Source organism: Typha angustifolia, chromosome 8, assembly GCF_048772165.1.
Source record: "Typha angustifolia cultivar Huaian chromosome 8, ASM4877216v1, whole genome shotgun sequence".
NCBI classification, from domain to species: domain Eukaryota; kingdom Viridiplantae; phylum Streptophyta; class Magnoliopsida; order Poales; family Typhaceae; genus Typha; species Typha angustifolia.
Window position 1 is genome coordinate 1478929 of NC_133246.1, and position 20756 is coordinate 1499684.

The 20756-nt window shown below is 37.0% G+C and overlaps 3 protein-coding genes across 4 annotated transcripts; 2 read left to right on the forward strand and 1 right to left on the reverse strand.

The window, feature by feature from the left end:
- Positions 1-1303: 1303 nt before the first annotated feature.
- LOC140765170 (acyl carrier protein 2, mitochondrial-like) lies at positions 1304-3353 on the forward strand. The gene is made up of 2 exons (XM_073104113.1): positions 1304-1603; positions 2922-3353. Exons 1-2 carry the CDS (start codon positions 1379-1381, stop codon positions 3096-3098), a joined length of 402 nt encoding a protein of 133 aa, XP_072960214.1. The 5' UTR covers positions 1304-1378; the 3' UTR covers positions 3099-3353.
- A 617-nt stretch (positions 3354-3970) lies between these two features.
- LOC140764212 (DDT domain-containing protein PTM) lies at positions 3971-15961 on the reverse strand. 2 transcript variants are annotated; one of them, XM_073102653.1, is made up of 10 exons: positions 14466-15961; positions 13772-14368; positions 10946-12065; positions 10532-10826; positions 10302-10426; positions 9764-10227; positions 9028-9056; positions 7370-7969; positions 6269-7256; positions 3971-5095 (listed from the first exon to the last, which is right to left on the reverse strand). In XM_073102653.1, the coding sequence occupies exons 1-9, from the start codon at positions 15494-15496 to the stop codon at positions 6715-6717; spliced, it is 4803 nt and encodes a 1600-aa protein (XP_072958754.1). In that variant the 5' UTR covers positions 15497-15961; the 3' UTR covers positions 3971-5095; positions 6269-6714. The 2 variants fall into 2 exon arrangements, with proteins under 2 accessions (XP_072958754.1, XP_072958753.1); XM_073102652.1 differs by having other exon boundaries at positions 3972-5098.
- A 3811-nt stretch (positions 15962-19772) lies between these two features.
- Positions 19773-20690, forward strand: LOC140765734 (protein GAST1-like). Its single transcript, XM_073104953.1, has 4 exons — positions 19773-19909; positions 20003-20083; positions 20189-20222; positions 20310-20690. Exons 1-4 carry the CDS (start codon positions 19841-19843, stop codon positions 20489-20491), a joined length of 366 nt encoding a protein of 121 aa, XP_072961054.1. The 5' UTR covers positions 19773-19840; the 3' UTR covers positions 20492-20690.
- The last annotated feature ends 66 nt before the right edge of the window (positions 20691-20756 follow it).

Genomic DNA, 20756 nt, shown 5'->3' on the forward strand with positions numbered 1-20756 from the left:
AATTAGATATTTACTCTTTCTTTAAACCTGGGATGAGCTCTTAACTCTGAGCTTAAGGCATGCTATATAAGTTATTAAGGTTGGGAATCTGCAGGTTGGCTATTCTAATTTCTTAGTTGTTGATAAATGTTAAGTAGAGTAAGGGTTTTTTTTTTCTTCAAAGCATGGTTGATTACGTTGACACCCACTGAATTATACCCGGTCGGTTTTCATTGATATCTCATAAATTTTTTTTAGGTTACAATGCCACTCCTAAATACTGAAAACTCATATTTCTTAGAAATAACATAGATGCCTACATAAGCCCCTTTAATTAAATTAAAATAAATAAATATATATTATTATAATTTTATTTATTATCAAAATTTACTATATTCTTCCCCCTATCTATCATCCTTATCCCTTCACCGATACTGACCACTCTTTCACCATCTTCAGCCATCGACATTGCCTCCCCACCGTCGGCTTATCACCGACAACCCCTTCACCAACGCCAACAACCTTCTCGCCGTCGGCTTATCGCCGATAGCTCCCCATCCATCATCCTTCTTCTTTCACCATCGCCGGTAGCCCCTTCACCAATCCCGACTACCCTTTCACCATCGTCGACCACCATCATTGCCTCTCCGCTATCGGCTTATCGCCAACGCAAATCAAACACGCTATAAAATGCATGGGGTGGAATTTGACAATTGCTTTCATGTGCACTCCACTAAACTATATATATATATACAAATATCCCTCATTGGTTGCAAATTAAATATTAATTCTTTCTTTAATCCTGGGATGAGCTCTTAACTCTGAGCCTAAGGCATGCTATAATTTATTAAGGTTGGGAATCTGCAGGTTGGCTATTCTAATTTCTAGCTGTTGATAAAGGTTAAGTAGAGTAAAAATTTTCTTCTCTTTTTTCCAAAGTATTATAGAAAAACTAGTTGAGTTGATTGCATATGGCTGGTTCGCATTAAATTAATCTTATCTACCTTTTATTACACTTTATCTTCAATGATTTAACCTTTTTTTTTTTTTATTTCCCATGATTCGCGACGTGATAATGACAGTAGCTTTCTCCACTAATCTTGCCTATTGATTGAGGGAGTTTTATGCGCTTCACACCCTATGTTATGTATTTATTTCAGCTACGGGATGTGTTTTGGTATTAATTACAATGTAGGGGTTAAATTAAAATTAGTTCGGAGATATGCTGTCGATCGCAATAAGTTTGTAATGTAGGGTTTGAAATGCAAAACCTCCTCGGAGTTTTGGTTTGGATCCAAATGATGGCGCGTGCGCTCGCACGTGCCTAGATTTTGTGATCCACGCTCGGTTTGCTACTCAGATCACAAGGCTTGATAGTAGGTTCTCCTTTTCCTCTCCAATGGCTGTGGCGGCGGCGAGAAGCGCTCTCTTGAAGCACTTCCGACTGGCCGCAGGAGCTCCGGCGACTCTACATCCTCCTCACGCGGCGATCTCCTCCGGATTCCTGCTCCTCCGCCGCCGCGGCTTCTCCGACGAGGTGAAGGGGTCCTTCCTCGACAAGGGCGAGGTCGCCGATCGCATCGTTACCGTCGTCAAGAACTTCCAGAAAGTCGAACCCTCCAAGGTATCCACAATCACCAAATTTTGGGCGATGTGTAGATTTTATTTATTTTTTAATTGTTATAATCTAATTAGTTGCTTGCCAAATATGTTTTCTTGATGTGCTATAAATTAGGCATTGATATAGGTTAAATCCGACAGTAGGCATATATTGTTACCAAGTTATGTTGTGTTTTATCTTTTGAAGCTGCTATTGACTCGTAGTTTCTTGGATTGCCTTGGAACTATGGTTGAATACATTTCAAAGGTAATTAGTTACACGAGAACAGGCAGCATCTTGGGTTAAGATCCTATACACAGGCAGGCTGTCATGTGTTCATTATGCTCCTCTTAAACCTTCTTATGTTATAGAGAAATTAGGATTTTTTTTCACCTGCAATACATTTATTATGTACAGGTGGGCAGCATAGTCGGCACACCTCGACTTGCTTATGGGTTAGTCATTAGTGGTATTTGAATCTTTATTAACAGATTAGTCATCAAATCTGATTGAAATGAATCCAATGCTGTGCCTGTTTCTGAAGCTGCTATTCTGGTATAAATGTGCTTTGAAACCTTTGGAGGAACATTCTGCAAACAAAGGCTGTGGTTTGAATTTGATTATTGCTATTTTTTTATCGTGCTGTTAGAGTTTGACAATTGGATAATTAATCCAATTTGGATACTTTGAGATATAGAGAAGCTAAGGAATACTTCTAGCATTGTTTGATTTGAGACTAAATCCGAACTCGATTAGTTAGTCTTAATTTTTTAGAAAGTAAATTTGATTAGATATGAAAAAGATAAAAATATGTTTGGTTACTGAATCAGTTTAGAAGTCCTTGAACTAAGAGGAGGATTCCTAAACTCAAAGCACATGAGGTCTTTGGTCGTAAAAAGAAATAATCGATAATATTTACTTAACCCTACTGGTGCCAGCTTAACCTGAGCTCCACCCTACTGTTTGCTAGATTTTTTTCCCATGTATAAGTAATTGAACTTGTATAATGTCTTAAACTTATTGATCCTTTATTTTCTGCCTGCGAGTATACCATGTTAAAAGTATGAAGCACAGAACTACTAGTCCACATGTACTGATGAGATGTTATTCTCTCTTCCCTCTTCTCCTTCTCTCTCTTTAGTTGCGCAATTTTCTATTTTAGTGTAGTTGTTATGATTCATGAATGTCAAATATATTATGGCTTGAAGTTCTCGTAGAACTTGCATTATTGACTATATTGATACCAGATTAATGGATTTAAAGTTGCAAGAGGAGGACCTCATTGGGATCCTCTATAATAGAAGGTCCACTACTAAGTGATTAGTATTACGGTTATGTGCAGGTGACACCAAATGCTCATTTCCAAAAGGACCTTGGCCTCGATAGTTTGGACACTGTAGAGATTGTGATGGCCTTGGAAGAAGAATTTGGGTTTGAGATACCTGATAATGAGGCAGACAAGATCGAGTCTATCAAAGTTGCTGTTGATTTCATTGCGTCGCACCCCCAAGCAAAATAAGAGAACAATAACTATCTTGTATTTGTTTCTTCCTTTCTTTGTTCAACGAAATGTTAAATGTCCTAAAGAGCTCAAGTTGGGCCTTCAATAGGAAACTCTTCTACTGCTGTTGACATTCCTCTTAAATTGGTCTTTTGTTGAGGTAGAGATGGTACTGGTGAATTTATTTTGTCCGTCAATCTTGTAGTTCTTCTGGAATTAAGAATATTCTGATCTCTCTAACAGATCTCAGTGGGTTTGGATGAACTTGTTTTCAAGCAGTTTGCATACAAAATTCATGCTTCTTGATGGAACCTAATTATATGCTCCTCTCCCTCTCATTCTCAGAAGATAGAATAGATGAACAAATATTTAAATATGACTGGTGGCTTTAATTATTGCTTGCAAATAGATCTAGTATTTGCTTTGCAAAAGCCAAGGGTAGCAGGATGTAGAGTTAGCTAAATTGGTATAAAGATTTACTTTTCCAATTTGAATATATTGTGAAAGTGTGGAACATCAACAGCATCTAGGATCAGCAAAAAGATAGACCAAATTTTAACTAAGCACCAGACTACTTGCAGCAATTTTCCTGATGATAAATGTTAGTGTCTGTTGCATATAAATGTCAACTCACCAAACAAAACAATATGGAAAACGATATTCTTGATCTCAGTTTTCCTTCGCATACACGTAGATTAGAACTCACCCAACTCAGTCTATGTTAACCATCTTCAGATGTGGAACAGGTAAGCTTGCGATGAGACAAAGAAACAAGAAAAGTAACTCTTTGATATGCAAGTTATTTGTAAAGCAAAGTAGTAGGTACTCATCAATATTCAGCACATGTAAGATAAATCTTACGCCAATAAACAAGTTTGTTCTCGCAACTTTTCTCCCCTAAAAAATCTTTTTTTTTAAAAAAAAAAAACAAATATATCTGGGCTTAGCCCTCTCTAAAACAATGTCATTGCGCATTCCATTACTTGACATCTATTATGAACACACACTTGAACAGCCAATGGAGCATTATCTGCGGCACCATTCGACTGAGGAACAAATACATTTATATAAGGGTTCCAGAAAGGCAGCAATATAGAACTTCCAGCAATTTATCATTACATTGCTGAGAAAAGATGCAAGAAAGGAATGGAAAGAAAGAAAATAACAAGACATTCAAATATTGTGATTACTTTTGATATTGTCAGGATTTGCACAAAAGGCAAAACAAAGACATACGAGCCATTAAATCAATATCTGCATTGAAACAAAGCATACCATGTCACTCTCCATACTCGGTGAAAGACAACTGCAACCAAGTGCTGCTTTTTGAATATTAGCCCACTGGCAAATAACAGTACATGGTCACATTGATGCATGCTGAAGTCACAGTAGGCATTCAGTAATCCACTAGAGATTATAAATTTATCGCTCAGCTAAATTATCTGGACGTCAAATGGTGAAACTTTAAAACTCTAGTCGATACTCTAATAAATGAGTAGAATGGCTAAATGTGTTAAAGAAAGATTCAACCATCAATAACTCCCAGCAGTTAGCTTGTAACATTTAGTAAACTAGTGTCGCAGAATTGGAAATCTAAGTTGCAAAATTTATTAGCACTTAGCCGCAGCAGAGCAAACCAAGTAGCATTAAATTGTCATGCTATCAGCGCAGGATATTCAAATGATGGCTAAAAATAATTACTAAACCCACTTTCAATTTTATCTTTACAACTCAACAGTAACATATTAACCTTCTGTGATCAGGTTGAATAGGAGATACTTACAATGGGATAATATATTTTAATGATTTTAAGCATAAAAGAATCATACTTTCATGAAACACTCAATAAAGTTAGTAAATAAGCAGGCAATTTCACATTTCGGAGAAAAAAAAATTAATGCCTTGTCAAATGGAGAACTTTTGTGAAGAACCAGGAAAGAGAAACCCAGCAGAAACATGCAACTGTTTGCTCCAAGCAGCAGCTCAGGATGCCTATTAGCACGATCATGTACTTCCTGCTGGAAAGGAAGAAGTGGAAGAATGAAAAAAAAAAAAAAAAAGAGTACCTATAGATCTATGAAAAATATTAGACAAGAGAAGATTACAAGAGATGTGCGACAACTACTAAACTCTAAAACAGTAACATCTCGCAAGTAAAATTTGAAAAAAGTAAATTGCATATGAAGTTCATGCTAAGGGAACATGAATTTAATGCTAAATTCTGTATTAATCCGCGTTGCTTTTGATTCTCATTCCCCACCCAGAATTCAATTAGAAGAACAAGTTTCAAAATATCACTCCTTTTCTTTCGGTAATAGTTCCATATATGTATGGTTTTCTTTTTTTCTTTTCTGTAAATAAGTGGAATAATGCTTGACTATACATAATTAGATACATTATAATATTGAGCAACCCATGGTCACATCAGGTCACTATCTAGCCCAATACGACACGATCCCCACTTAATGTTGAAGCTCAATGGCTAATGTCCAACGTCCAACCACTTTTTGAAAAGCAGTGAAGTTCTGTTAGCTAAAATAATAGATCCAGAATTTTCCAACATAAACATAAGGAGTAGATGACAATTGACAAGGGGAGCCAGTAGGACAAGTCCGTAGAGAGGCGACACTGTTATAAACATGTTTAAGTTGAAATTCATGAGCATGAATAGTCAAGGAAGATTCCCTTCCCCGTGTTCAGGAAATTAGTAATAGGGAGTCATCACCCAATTAACTTGCTGCATTTGAGTTAAATTTTACTGGTATCTCATACTTTTTATAAACCCTTGCATGTAACGAAGTAAATTTCCATGCCCAAACTTGTCAGCTACTTCAGGATCCAAACATGCTGAAACATAGAAAATTTATGCCAAATGACATCTTATTTCCATGCAAAGAGATCTTATTTGTGTTCTTTATTTCAACTGTTCAACTGATGTATTTCCTTTGGAAGTGTTTAGAGGAAAAATATAAAATATTTCAACAGCTTATGTAACAAAGGAGTTCAATAACATGAGCACATTATAACTTTTGTCTATGATTTTAAAAATAAAAACATTCATCCTAACTGACAAAAATAATGAGAAACTCTGCTATAAGTAATCATTTAGCATCAATTCACTTTAGAGTATTCATGAAAGAACAAGTACTTTCCTCTAAAAGATGAAATAAAAATGATCAAGAAAGTACCAGACATATTCACTTAGAACTGCAGAATGCCATGTTGTTAAGCAGCTCTTAAGGTATGCTCTCTTAAAAATTAATAAAAATTGCTCCAGCATATCCTAAACCTCATCAGACTGGAAACATAATTGCTGAGAAACTGTTGCAAGGCTATGGAAGCTGGGAAGAGGAAAAATGGCCCACACAACTTGAATATCAATGCCAAGGAGTGAAAAAAATCATGTTATGAGGCTTACTAACGTCTGTCAAAAACTAATTATGACTCTATGCAATTTTTCAGGTAAAGGCATCCAACAGTAGTCATATGAATCTTCCTTCACTACTTCAAAATGTACAGGAGTTTCACTGACTTGTAATACTATCAGTTGCACTCGTGGAGTAGAACATCCATATGAAGAACCCTCTCCTATTAACAATGTATGAACAAATAATAAAGCTTTGCCACCTTGCCATCAACCCACTGTTGTGCTAATAGAATTATTTGCAGATGTGGTAGCAGAATGACCAATTGTACCAGCTACAAGCACCTCTGAAACTACCACAATTTCCTCTGAAGTCTCTCTGGTACCTTGAGAAGTTACCAATATTTGAGGACCATTCTCATATCTGCAGGAAAGAGTGTTTTCCTCATCTTGTTTAAGTGAGAGAATAGCAATAGGCACATCTGTTGATCCAGTTTCAGAGGGCATCGGGACTATTTTGCTAGACATAATATTATCGTCTTTCCGCTCCTCATCCAGAAAATCCTCAGTGCAAACTACACCTTGACTATCTCCATCTGCTCTATCATGTAGTTTTAGTTGGCCATTTTGATCCTTATTGCAAACAGGCTCTCCAACAGTGAGTTCTATATCTGACTGAAGCTTATCAACTTCAGCATTTTGCAAATATGGACAGGTAGGAGTACTTCTCATCCGGCATTTATCACACTTGAACCCAATTAGATTGCTAACATTCTCAAGAGTAACACCATAGACATCTCCATGGAACCAGTCTGCAAAGAAAACATAGGATGAAATGAAGAATAACGTTAGCCAATAATATGAAAAGCTTTTCCTAGAAAAGCTATGCCAGACTAAAGTGACAAGGAAGATACAAATAGCTTACCTTCACACTTTTCACAACAAATGAAAATAACATCTGAATTATAGTCTCTCCGACATAGACAGCAAACTGGTTCAGAAAATGAGGTTTCAATATGCTGGGATGGCAAAAGGACTCTCCTTCTAAAACATTTTCCTTGTTCATCATCCCCTTTATATGTCCAACGAAGACCATTTAACCAGTAAGAATGATGCACAACTGTTCTCTTCCTCTTCCGCCAGCCGAGGTCATTCTCGAATACTTCAGGTTTAATATTTTTGGACTTATTTTCAGCTCTTTCAGACTTACTCTCAGATTTTTTAGGCTGGCAATTTTTAGATTCCTTCTTGGACTTCTTCAACTGACCTTTCTTAGTATTGGGTCGATATGTTTTGCTTTTCTTTCTCCAGTCAGGTTTCTTTTTAACTTTCACCACTACATGCTTCCTTTTCTTCGATATGCGCTGGGACCTTTTTCTTGTCGGATTCTTCCTCTTCTTCTTTTGTGCCACTTTACGGCCTTTTCGTTTTACCTTCACAATTTGGTTATCTTTGCATTTAAAGCAAGTATAAGTGGTAGTGACAGCACTTTTTGGCACTCTGAAATGCTTTCTGTGAAAAAAACCTGTCCAGATTTTTTTAGAAAAAAATCAGTTAAGAAAAACACCAACAACTATGCAATGTGACATGACAGACTTCAAGAAATCAGATGTACATCAAAGTAGTAAAGGAACACTAGATCAAGATTATATTTTATAGATTTTGGTAATTTATAAATTTATATTGAGAAAAAACTATAAACAAGGGACAAAGTAACAAACCATATTAAAATTTTGAAAAAACAATAAATAACAGACAAAGTGCACTATGCTCAGTACAGGTATGCATCTTAAATCAAGTAATAAAATAATGCAGATGAAGTGCTGTAACTTTCTATAACTAAATAAAGACACCTGGATAAAGGTATCTAATTTGAGACCATTTACTAGTAGCGATAGAATAAACATGAGCTAAAACAACATGCATAATCATTTTCCTGGCCCTAGGGAAAAATAAAAAATGTAATGGTCCGGTGATCGGCTAGAATACAGGTCAACTAACCTCCCATCGAAACAGCTACAAGCCTACAATATCATTCCCGACTAGTTATTTCCGGTCTCATTAGAGAGACTTCTAGTGAGATAACAAAGAGAATCAGATTCTGTCACTATAACAAGTGAGTAACCAAAGATGCAATTCAAATCATATAGTACTTGCGCAAATTCCCAATGTCACCAATTTTAACCAGTTAAACTGGAAGCCAAACTTTTAGACCTAGAGCATTTTCATTGCCATTGAAACATCATTCTCATGTCTTCACACAATATATGATTTAATATTTTCAATTTCCTCCATGTTCTAAAAATCAACAATCACAAAGATAATTGGTTTGAATATTGAGCCTACCTATTTGTTTAAGAATAAGATTAGTATTTCGATCCAAGATTACAGCAGATAACTACCTATTATCCAAGATTAACCATATATCAACACTCCAACGATTCATTAGGCTATGAAAAGACCATAGAGAACATGACTAAGAATGTGCAAAGAATAAAAGTTAACAATCAACTAAAGAAGTTGACTCTTTATACTAAAAAGAGAAGTCAAATCAGCAAACAGTCATAAGTATATAGTACATACCTTTACAATGTTGGCAATTAACAGCTTCGCTGTGGAACAAAAAGGAATTCATAAGTTACATACTAATCCAACAATATAGTGCAAAAGACAGTAAGATAGATAGCCATAGGAAAATCAACGTAGTTGGTTTAGATAAGCCAACAAAGACTGTATAGTATATCAGTACAGAGTACTGAATTTATTTTGATAATATGTGTTCTATAAGGGAAAGGAAGACCCTGATTTGAAACAGGATTTTGCAGTAACCAGAGCTCAATGAAAGAACCAATTTGTTCAGGTACTCAATAATTGGGGATAAAGGGCTCCTTTTTGCTGCTATTGTTTGGATGAGTTAAATAGTGCTCATAAAGCTATTGATTTTCAAGCCACTACTTAGAAATCTAATAGATGCTTCTAAAGGGAACTCACGGTTGATGCAAAATTATCAACTTAAGTCTTGCATTATGTGGACAAGTAGTTAGAAACTTAGAATGACACTGTAAGTGCAGATAACAAACAGTAGAAAGAATATTCTCTCGATACCTAATAACTACACTTTTGTTGCAGTAACTGCAAATTCACTCTCCAACTACTTGGAAATCTAATAGATGCTTCTTAAGGGAACACACAATATATGCAAAATTATCAACTAACGTCTTGCATTATGTGGAAAAGTAGTTAGAACTTAGAAACTTAGAATGGCACTGCAAGTTGCAAGTGCAGATAACTAGTAGTAGAAAGAATATTCTCTTCATACCTAATAAGCACACTATTGTTGCAGTGACCACAAATTTCACTCTCCAATTCTCTTGCTTTTGACAAAAGATGTGAAAGCCCATTTGATCTTTTAGGCTTCTTTGATTTGTAAAGATTTATCTTCTCAGGAAGGCCAGAATCTTTCCTTTTCAGTAAGCGAGCTAGTTTTTTTTCTTCAAAAGCCTTTAAAAGATACAGAGGAACATGACCATCACTCAACCAATATTTCTTCCTCTCACTAGAAGGCTCTTCATGCATTACTCCATGTCTGGCAACAACAGGAGGCATGTTCACCCTCTTTCCAAAATCAAGTAGATACTTCACATTTACACCATCTGTGCACTTTCTGCGGATTATTACTTTCTTGAAAAGCTTTAGTAAATTTTTTGGTTCCCTGGTTGCAGATGGAAAAGGTTGAGAGCTTAACATCTCGGCCCATTTAATGTTCGAATCAAGCTCTTTAATCTGAAAAATGAATGGATACAGAGTGAGTGACTAAAAAGCTAGTGTTGAATCCAGATGTAAAGATGCAGTGTTACCTGAAAAATGAGCTGGGGAACACTTTCTGACATCTCAACAGCTGCACGCCAGGCAATGCATTTGCTTCTCCTAGCAACTTCTGAACCATCAGGATATATGATGCTCAGAATTTTCTTACACCCCGCTGCCAAATTTAAACCCAGAAAAAAAAAATAGAGATGAATAAATTGAAAGGCCTACTTTACTTAATCAAGAATTAAAACTCTTGAAAAAATTACAGCATGCAGACCTTGTCGGCCACTTCTTGAAGCCAATGATCGAGGCAACAACTTCCAGTGGAAGACTTGACGAGACAGTGTTCCACCCCTCCACCAATACATATCTGATGATATAGCATCAGTAGAGACAGTAATAGTGTCACCACCAGGAACGGGTTTTTTCCCCTGCTTTTTACTACTTCCATTACTTGAAGATATATGTGATGAACTGGCCAAGGACAAAGATGCAGAACCAACTGCATGATCAGAATCCACAGATTTCAGCCATTCTGCTGAAAGTGCAACACGCCGCAAATTTGATTCCAACTGCAGGAAGTGCTAGTTAACGATATTACAAGTGAAAAGATAAAAGAAAAGGGACACTATATAAAAGATATAGTTAGCATCAGCATAAGCTTGCTCTTGTAGGAAGACAAATTACTTACCATAAGAAGGTGGTTCTTTAGTGATGCAACATCAAGTGACTTCAGAACCGCCTTGCGCCAAAGATTCCGATACTGTGGATTCTGCCAGGGACCAGATAATAGACCATGCAGATGATCCTCCATAAATAAAATATAATGTATGGCAGAAACAATATGGCTTTTCTTGTTCTTTTCAGAACGAACGCCTACATTCCGTAGTTTAGAATTTGCAAGATGCCTTTCATCTGTAACTTTAACTAAACAATCACTGTCGCTTGAGTTTTTGCAGGAAAGACACCAACCACATTTCTCTTTTTCAGCATCCAAAGATAGCTTTTGATATGTATAGCAACAAAATCCAACAGACTTCTTAGATATTGCTCTTAGCTGTATCGACATGATGTCCTCCACAGACTTCTTTACTTCCATGTTATTGCTCTCAGATGATTTACACATTAGCTCTTCAGCAAGAGAGGAAGCTATTCGACCAAAACTAAAGTAGTTCATGTAAGCACTGGGATCAGAACGAAGTTGAGAAGCACCTTTCTTTTGCTCCCTTATCAATGATGTACCACCCCGGCCAGCTAACCCAATGCATTCATTGTTCCCAATGGCTATATCAGCAGATTTTAACATAACAACCTCTTTATCAGGAACATCGGAATCCTTTGAACAATCAACACCAATCTCCTCATATTTTTGAACATGTGAAGCATGGGTCATTTCATTAACAGTTTCAGAACATACAGATGGTGAAGTTATCCCTGCTGGCTGATATGAAATCACCTGACTTGAGTGGCTAAAATCAGAAAAACTGAGGTTCTTGGAGTCACAATGCTCAGGAGAAGCAGAGTTTAACTTGGGTATCTTTTCCACAACCTCATCACTGGCAAGCTCCTGCTTTAAGGGTGATAAATGTTCGTAGTCCAGATGAGTATTCAAGACACCTTCCTCATTATGATTCTCATTTTCATACTGACTACATATTTTAAAAGACTGAACAGGAATACCCCAGGATTCAGATATTGCACCAACAATTGCAGTATACGAGTGATGAGATGATTTCAATACTTCCATAACAGAATGCAAATCACCTTTGCTATAATAATGGCATGACGTTGTTGTATCCCACAAGTCAGACCTGCAATTTTACCAACAAAAATACTTGTAACATTAATGACGGAAAAATGTTTTGCCTATGATGAACAGATTCTTGGCCTTCACCAGATGAACCACTCAGCAATATAAGGGAAAGGTCATAATAAATGATAGAAATGACAAGAACATGAAACAAAACATGGAGAATAAGGAATTCAAGAAATAACAGAGTTACTTGTAATCTTTATGACAGATAGCTAAGCAAAACATCTATGCAGCAAGAGAGAGGTGCAAATAATGTAAGCGACAACATAGTACATTCAAAAATCTGATTAAGTACAAGTTGTATTCTCCATGCATTATATTAAAAGATTCGATTCATTGGCTTTTGATATTTCTTTCAAGCCAGAGAACATGAGCAATTAAATTATCACACTTACCTGACAATGTGAGTACTTGGAACTAACTCATATATAACCTTCGATAACAAAGACTGCACTGCCTGGTAGCTAATTTCAGCCTACTGCACTGACTGGTAGCTAATTTCATCCGTCTATTCCTCATTATCATGTGACAACAAATTCTCAACTTCAAACAAGGTTCACTTACCTTTTATTGCTTTATTAGGAATTCAATCATAAGATCAAGGATCTTTGTCTCCATTTATCATCAAAATTTCTTTCGCTTCTCAGCTTTCAGAATTTTGATATCTTGCATGCACTCATGAAAAGAAGAAAAAATGAAAAAACATAAGAGAAAAAAAAAAAGAACTACAAATAACCCAAAGTGCTATTGTACAATTCGTTAATCTCATCCTTCAGCTAACAAAGTTTGTGCGTCAATCTTCCAACAGCAACTCTTTCAGTACAAGCCCACATCAATCTTAATAGTCTGATACACAATAAAGTTTTATTCATTTCAAGTACTCCCTTAACAACAGAAAGAAACTGAAATGAATAAGAACCAGAAGAACTAGTAACTTTACAAACCTGTTTCCTTTTCAACAAAAATCATCTCTTAAAAATTCTTACAATTTAGGAGCTCTTATGTATTCGTTTCTAAACACTTGTACATCTTCTATACCAGCTGTATTTTAGACCAAGAGATTTGCATTCTTCTATTCCCAGAAAAGTAAGTTATGGATCTTAGAATCAACAATCCCTGTAGCAGCACGATAAGGGAGCTTTCTCTAGTGCTAAAAATGTAGGGCCTTATGATCCAAATTGTCGACCATTTTTACATAAAGCTTTGAAAAATTATAGGCATAGAAGAAGCTTGGTTAAAGATTTCTACGTGGATGACCACAGGTCATTTTAGTTATTGACCCAACAAGTTGACTAACTCGATAATGATAAGAAGAGTTAAAGTTAGAAAACTCCACGTTCCAATTGAGGTCACCAAGGGACATCAATTTGATGTCACATTTTAGGTGAAAACTTAACATTGTCTTCCATGTCTGCATCAAGTACAAAAAGCTTATATGAACTCTTACACAGGCCTACTTGGCTATGCCTACTGCCAACATAGCCAAGGAAGCCACACTTTTTTTATATTTAAATCCAGTCTAAAAGGTGTCGCTTATCATCTCAGACTTCTGAAAATTTATGAACTGAAATAGTTATTCCACACCTAATCACATACTATCCAACAGGAACTGAAATTTAAAGAAGCTTCCTGAATGATGATTATACGAAATAGAAAAGAAAATATAGTAGCAAGTAAGATGTGCAGATTGACATAGTGACATACACCAAAAGATAGCCGCAGCTGCTAAAATACAGACGCCCATGTGGATCTATTCCCAAAATCTGTGCTCCTCGGCAAGGATTCGACAACTTTACCAACTCATCACTCTTCTCAATCAAACAATCAGGACAGTACCAGTCACCTTCAGGCAAAAGATCTTTAGCCACTCCCACGCATCTAGAGTGAAAAGCAGCAGGACAACCATCACAGCAAATTAAGCTACCATCCATTCCGCAAAGGCAGCATTCGTCACTATTTCCATCATCGGATGCCTCTTCAGCATCAGAGCAACCTTCTAAATCTTTCATAGCCGCGTCATTCCTTTTTCTTCCACAATTTCGATGAGTGTCCATGTTAAGCTCAGAATCATTCATCCGTGAATTGAGTTCAGATCTTATTGCTTCAGCCTCAATAACATCATCACATAAACAGCGAAGTAAATCGAGTTTTACTGCAGCCGGCTGTTTATAGTACTCCATGTTCATGAGCTTTAAATGAGTAAGTCTGATACCAGATTTCATTGCTGATCCATGGACTAGCAAGTACTCAGCTAGATAAAGAGGCCATGTAACTAAGTCTAACAGCTCCCAGTTAAGATACCTATAGAGATAGAAAGACAAATATGCATGGCAGGCTAAGAACCAGGTGTGACATATATAGGGAAGACTAGGTTATTAATACTGAAGCAGGAATGTACCTTATGCAATCAGTAGCCGACTGAGATCCTTCTTCAGAAAGAAACTCCAAATGACGCTTCAAAGTTTGCAAAATGGAAAAATGTATAGAATCAATCAAAGAATTCGCAAATTTGCATCTTAATGCAGAGATAAATGTTTCCAAGCGAAATGGACTCAGAAAAAGAGGCCTACTGAAGGACCTTAAAAAGGCATAAACTGAGAAAAGATCAAGTACAGCTAGCCCTTCTAAATCCAAATCATTCGAAGAGGGGGGCAATTTAGGCTTTGAGTCCTCAGAACCACATCCATTATCTCTTCCACCCAAATCAGTACCTTCCTCGTACGACAACGTTCTCTTCTCCACCTGATAGATAACATCATCCCGGGGAGATAACAAAGAAACATTCGCTCTACGAGCACTCCTTCTCAATGGTGTTACTGTTTCAGAAATTTTGCGCCTTTTCCTTGGACCTTGCTCATTCTTCACTGTTCCACAATTACAATCCCCTTCTTGCTCCCTCAAAACCCCGATATTAAGATGGCAACTTTCCTGCACCAATTTCTCCTTCAGGGTATCTGTGCGACCTTCAAAACTGCCATTCTCCTTTGCGCTACTCACCAAATTACCATTCTCCTCCAACTTCATTGACTCTGGAATTCTTTCAAAACCCTGAGAACAATCTTTTTCCCCGAATCCATTAGACAACCCACCGCACATCCGATTTCCCAGCAAAACGCCATTTTCCATAACAATCTTATCGAGGACCTCGTCCAAATCGTCAACAACTCTCGCATCCCCTTGATTTGACTCCGCTCTTCGCCGTTTCTTCGGTCTCCGGCCGCGATTACTCCTCCTGGCGACGACGGTGGGCGGCTGCTCTCCCATTTCCATCAGCAACGACGCGATCTCCTCGAAATCCACTTCCTCCGAGTCCCCGTCCTCGTAGAGCACCTTGAAGTAGCCCGCCGCAACATCGTACGACTCCACGACGCCATTATACGTCCCGAAACCAGGAAATTTCTTCCTCACGGTCCTTCCTACAAGCTCCATCTCGCCCCCTAATAATCTAGGGTTTCCCGATTAAATCCTCTAAACCTAATCCAATCCAATCGTAACAAAGAAGAATAACGAAAACGACAACAATAACAGCAAACCGAACAAGAAAGAGAAGAGATCGAGACGAAGGAGGAGAAGAAGAGAAGGATCTTTGTCTCTCTTTCTCTTTCTCTTTCGCTCTCTCTCTCTTCTAATTTCTTCGGAGCAACGAATTGGGAGAAGCCCGTTTCTGATGACCCGACGGGACATTGTAAGTACTAAATCCTTGGTATCGCCAAATAAGGAAATGCCATCAATGTAGCCTTATATGGAGTTTACTCCGCGGTTAAATCCTCGAATGGACGATCCAGATGCAATGGACGGAGATATCGGGCCGATCTTTCCGTTGGAGGATTAGGTTAAGCTGTACCGGCGGAGCATTGGAAAGAAAGGGGAGGTGAGGGGGGGGCGGACTTGGGACTTGAAAGCGGGGAGGAACTAGCAGTGTTGATTTTCAAGTGCCAAAAGTGGAGTGGTACTCTAATAGGAAAGAGGCGTGGGATTTATTAGCCGTTAAAATTTTGGACTTGAGAGTTGGGACTTGGGAGGGATTTTAAAAGTACTAGGGAGGGAATGGCAAATTCGAGTCTGTTGGGTTATCCAGTGTGAATCCCGATGCTCTAAACGATCTAATCATAAGTGAATCACGATGCAGCCCAATTATATGTTTTTTCTTAAAGAAAGTCCGAATGATGAATAAAAACTAGTATCAAATATATAACAATATAAATATGCAAGCTAAAAGAAAATAGAGAACAAAGGGCGACAATCCTAGAAAAATGTTTTCCCTCTTTGGCTAATATCCGCGACACCATGCAAAATAGCAACAACAATCATATAAAAAAGAGTCTAAGAGCTAGTGCATTAGCACCTCGCAGTTTCATCAAGTTCACATATGATATAACACCATAGTCACACCCGCAAACTAGAACACATAATATAATAGACAAAATTAGCAAATACAATAACAATCACAATACACCACAGAATTTTATAACTATAGTCACACCCGCAACAACGAACATTAATAAAATAAATCATTCGATGACTTAATTTGTTGCGGTATTGAGAAAATAAATAATTTGCGGTGTCATGGAGTAGACAACATAAGACGGTGGAGTTACAAAGGTGGCCATCTCGAGGCAAATGAAGATAAGCCAATGGAGTAGAGGTCGGATTGTGCTTAAGTAGGAGGGGAGTAGTATCAAGTTACAAATGAAGAAGGATGACGTTAGAAGAGACAATTAGTATGCAAACTAAAAGAAATATTCGACAGTTAAGACTAACCCAAGCCCCAAGGAGGTGCGTGGAGTGACGGATCCTAGGGTCCACCTACGGACTTGATTACTGCCAACATAAGGATAGAAGAGGAGGAAGATGAGAAGGAGGAGAGACTTGGTTGGGTGAACAATGACGATTCTAATGAGAACAAGGTGAAGAGTGAGAGGGCAACACTGATAACAAGGTGAGGATTGAGAAAGAGCGAAGAGAGTTTCCAGTCAAATAAAGGAGGGAGAGAGAGAGACTATATCAAGATGAAATCAAGAGGAGAAATCTCTCCTCTTAAAGAGCCATATGGGCTAGGAGGAGGATGGGGGAAGAAATCTTGCGAATGATATGGTAGCAATACAAATATTAAATTCGGTGATCATTTTCGTATGTGACATTTACAACCAAATGTGTACATGACCAACTATGAAAACATAATCTACTATAATACAAACTTTTTATACATAAAACATTTTAAATGATATGAATATAAAGGAGATTAAAGGAAAATTTCTTCAAGCATTATCCGTATTGGAAACAAATAGATGAATAATGATCCAAACTTATAAGGATGGCAGGCTACATGGGCCGAAATGAGGCAGCCGAACTCATGGCCGAAAGAAGAAGAGGTATCAACTAGGGAGACCTTTGGAAGAATTTTAAAAGAAAAACAAAGTGATAAACAGAGAGAGAGAGAGAAAGAAAGTCCAATATATACGATTTTATACTCACAGATTGATTAATTAAAACATTAGGAAAACAATATGTACATAATTTTTTTCATTATCATTTGTGACCATGAAATATTTGAAGTAATTTTGCCCTCAAGCTGCTGAAATAACCGGTCTTCCCTACACTATAATTATAAAACACATAGTTATGAGAAATGAACGTTATTAGATTATTAGTTCAATCGGTTATTCATCTGGTCGGATTAGTTCCACATAATTCTGAAAGAAAAAAGTATCTACAAAAGTGATATAACTGTGTGCATATCTCTCAAAATATATATTGTTTATATAGATACCGTTACTTTTCAAATTAAGTCATTTAATATAAAAAGATAAAAATATATTAGATATAATAATAAAAGCAAACTGATTTGGTGATCGATTCACTTATCCGACAATTAAATTTAGTCCGATTCTAATAACTGCAATAAGGTGCACTTAAAAAGTATAAATAGTTTACTATATTAACAACTAAAAAATTCTATATATATATATATATATATAATAAGTCATTGATTACTTGCTCACTTTATATTTGGTAATTCTTAATGTTTTTTTGGTTACGGAATAAGATAAAATCAAAATTAAAATAAAATAATAACTTATTATAAAAGTATTATGTTGGAAAAAAAAACAGTGATAAATGCGGACAGTGATAAATGCGGATAGACATATGAGACAACATGATGTTTAATTGCGATAGTTAAAACAAGATAAAACTAACCAGATCAACGTTATTATTCTTCTCTTAATCTAATATAAATAAATATTTATTAAATAGGTGAAGTTATTTAACAAATTATTCCAACCAAAATATGAAATAGATATGCCAAATAAAAAGAGTTTATTCTAGTTTTATATTCCAAAATAGTATCAGATAGATTTTTTTTTTTTTCTCATTAAAGAGCTTGAAGACTATATATGAATTGGACAAAAAGCCAACCCCCTAAATACAAAGATACTTAGGCTTCACAATGCTTTATCCAATAAAGACCGTCCAGTATATACTTCAAGCTTTCAAGTCATGTACATTATCGAACTAAATGTCGTCATGTTAAACCAACCATTGAACCATGAAATAATTTTCTTCATATAAATTATTTAAGTCAGAGTCGATCTTATTAACTCCTTTGTTCTCATGGATGACACCAGCCAACCTATAAGAGTTTTTTTTATTATTTATGAGCTCGAATATTAGATACAAATTCACTTAAGTTATACAAAGCTTTTTGTCAATAGAGTAAATTACTTAATTTGTACTTTAAGTTATAAGGGTTGTCGAATAATTGTTCCGATCCAAATTAAACGCCGTCGATATTTGCTCTAAGTCGTCGCGATTTTAAGCTGTTTTTCTAACCCAATTATACCGTTGAGTTATCAAATAAGTCAAATTATAAGCAATTAAACTAACAAATAAATTATTTTTATAATAATTATTTAAAATTAGAATTTATTCGATGACCACCCGTTCCAAGGAGGGTAATCATAGAGTTGGTTGGTAACCTTATCCGACATTAGTCCCCATCAAACAAAGAGCAGCAGGAGGCTCCAAAAACGGAAATCACGAGAACCAATCAAACAAATAGAGCGGAATGCTGCCGTCCTACCCACCTACACGTCCAACATGTGTCCTCACAAACAAATTACGTGGAGATTTATTCGATTCTGCACACAGAATTCAAGAACGCGAGAGCCCCGTGGTGGGTCGTACCAGGAACAAACAGCCAACCATGGAAGATCTCACCCCCCCCCCAACCAAAAAAAAAGGTCACGAGAAGACTATATATCATTGGAATTTAGAAGCACAGAGGCTGGAACAGAGCAGACCCTCTGCAAGCTCTAATGCAGCAAATTCCTGCAACATTTTGGTGAGCTCTTCCCCAGTCGTAGACTGCCAAGATTCCACACATTAAGGCTCGTCTTTTTAGCTTTTGAAGTATTAAACTCGTTATATTACAACCAATAAATAAAGCTCAGTATATATGAATGAGGGCATACCTAACGTTTCACATGAACAAAGTGGGGGCAGTATGCTGATCTATCTTTTAGCTTAGTTGCTGCAGCCAAGCGCCAAAAGATTACAAACTCCAAGTTGTTTAATGCCAGCTCCATGCTGTAGCACTGTTGCATTCTTTTGAGGTGGCCTGCATGGATGATAGATGCCATTCTTTTGTTGCAAAAGGCCAAATCCTGAGAGCGAGCGAGCGAGCTATATGTATATATATATATATAAATTAATTTTGATCGTCACCAAAGGCAACGGAGCTGTCTTCCTTCTACAACTCTACGAGACCCAGCCATGGAAGGCAAGGCGAGAGTTATAGTTCTATGTCTTGTCTTGCTGTTGCTTTTCTCTAGAGGAGGACAGGTAGATGAGAGAATGTTAGAATATAAAAGAAGAGAAATTTTTCTTTCTTTCTTTCTTTCTTCATCTAATCAATACATTGGGAAATTAATGCAGGCAAACTACTCTCAAGCACCAAGTGCTCAGCCAGGGAACTCCTCCCGTGGCCCAACGCCACAACCCATCAGATTCCCCATGGTACGTAACATCCAACCAAACAACTTCCATTAACAACCGTTTACTCTTCTCTTTTAGAACCTAATAATTAAGTAAAACCAATTATGACCATTCCTGCATTTACAGTATGGAGTCACTCAAGGAAGCCTCCATCCCCAGGGTACGTACACCAACTCTCTCAGATATCGATCGATATCATGAATGATGAATCTAACAAGGATACATATATGAACACTTTGCGACGCAGAATGCCCCGGCCGCTGCGCAACCCGGTGCTCGGCCACCGCCTACAAGAAGCCATGCATGTTCTTCTGCAAGAAGTGCTGCTCCAAATGCCTCTGTGTGCCTCCAGGGACGTATGGAAACAAGCAGTTTTGCCCTTGCTACAATGACTGGAAGACAAAAAGAGGAGGACCCAAGTGCCCATGAGTGATGAGGATGATATTATCTATATATACATATGTCACCTTTTTATATAACTGCTTGTAATTTTATAATAATCCTTTCTGACATGGTAGGAGTTCAGACGGTTTAGATGCTTGTTAGAACTTAGTTGGAAGGAGTTGCTTGAAGATGGTTGGTTATATTTTTTTCAATTATTTGGATGCAGATGAGTTGTTTTCTTGGATATATGCATATATTTTGCTTGATAGATAGTTGTAATATTATTTGAATGGTGTTGATGAGTCCTTTA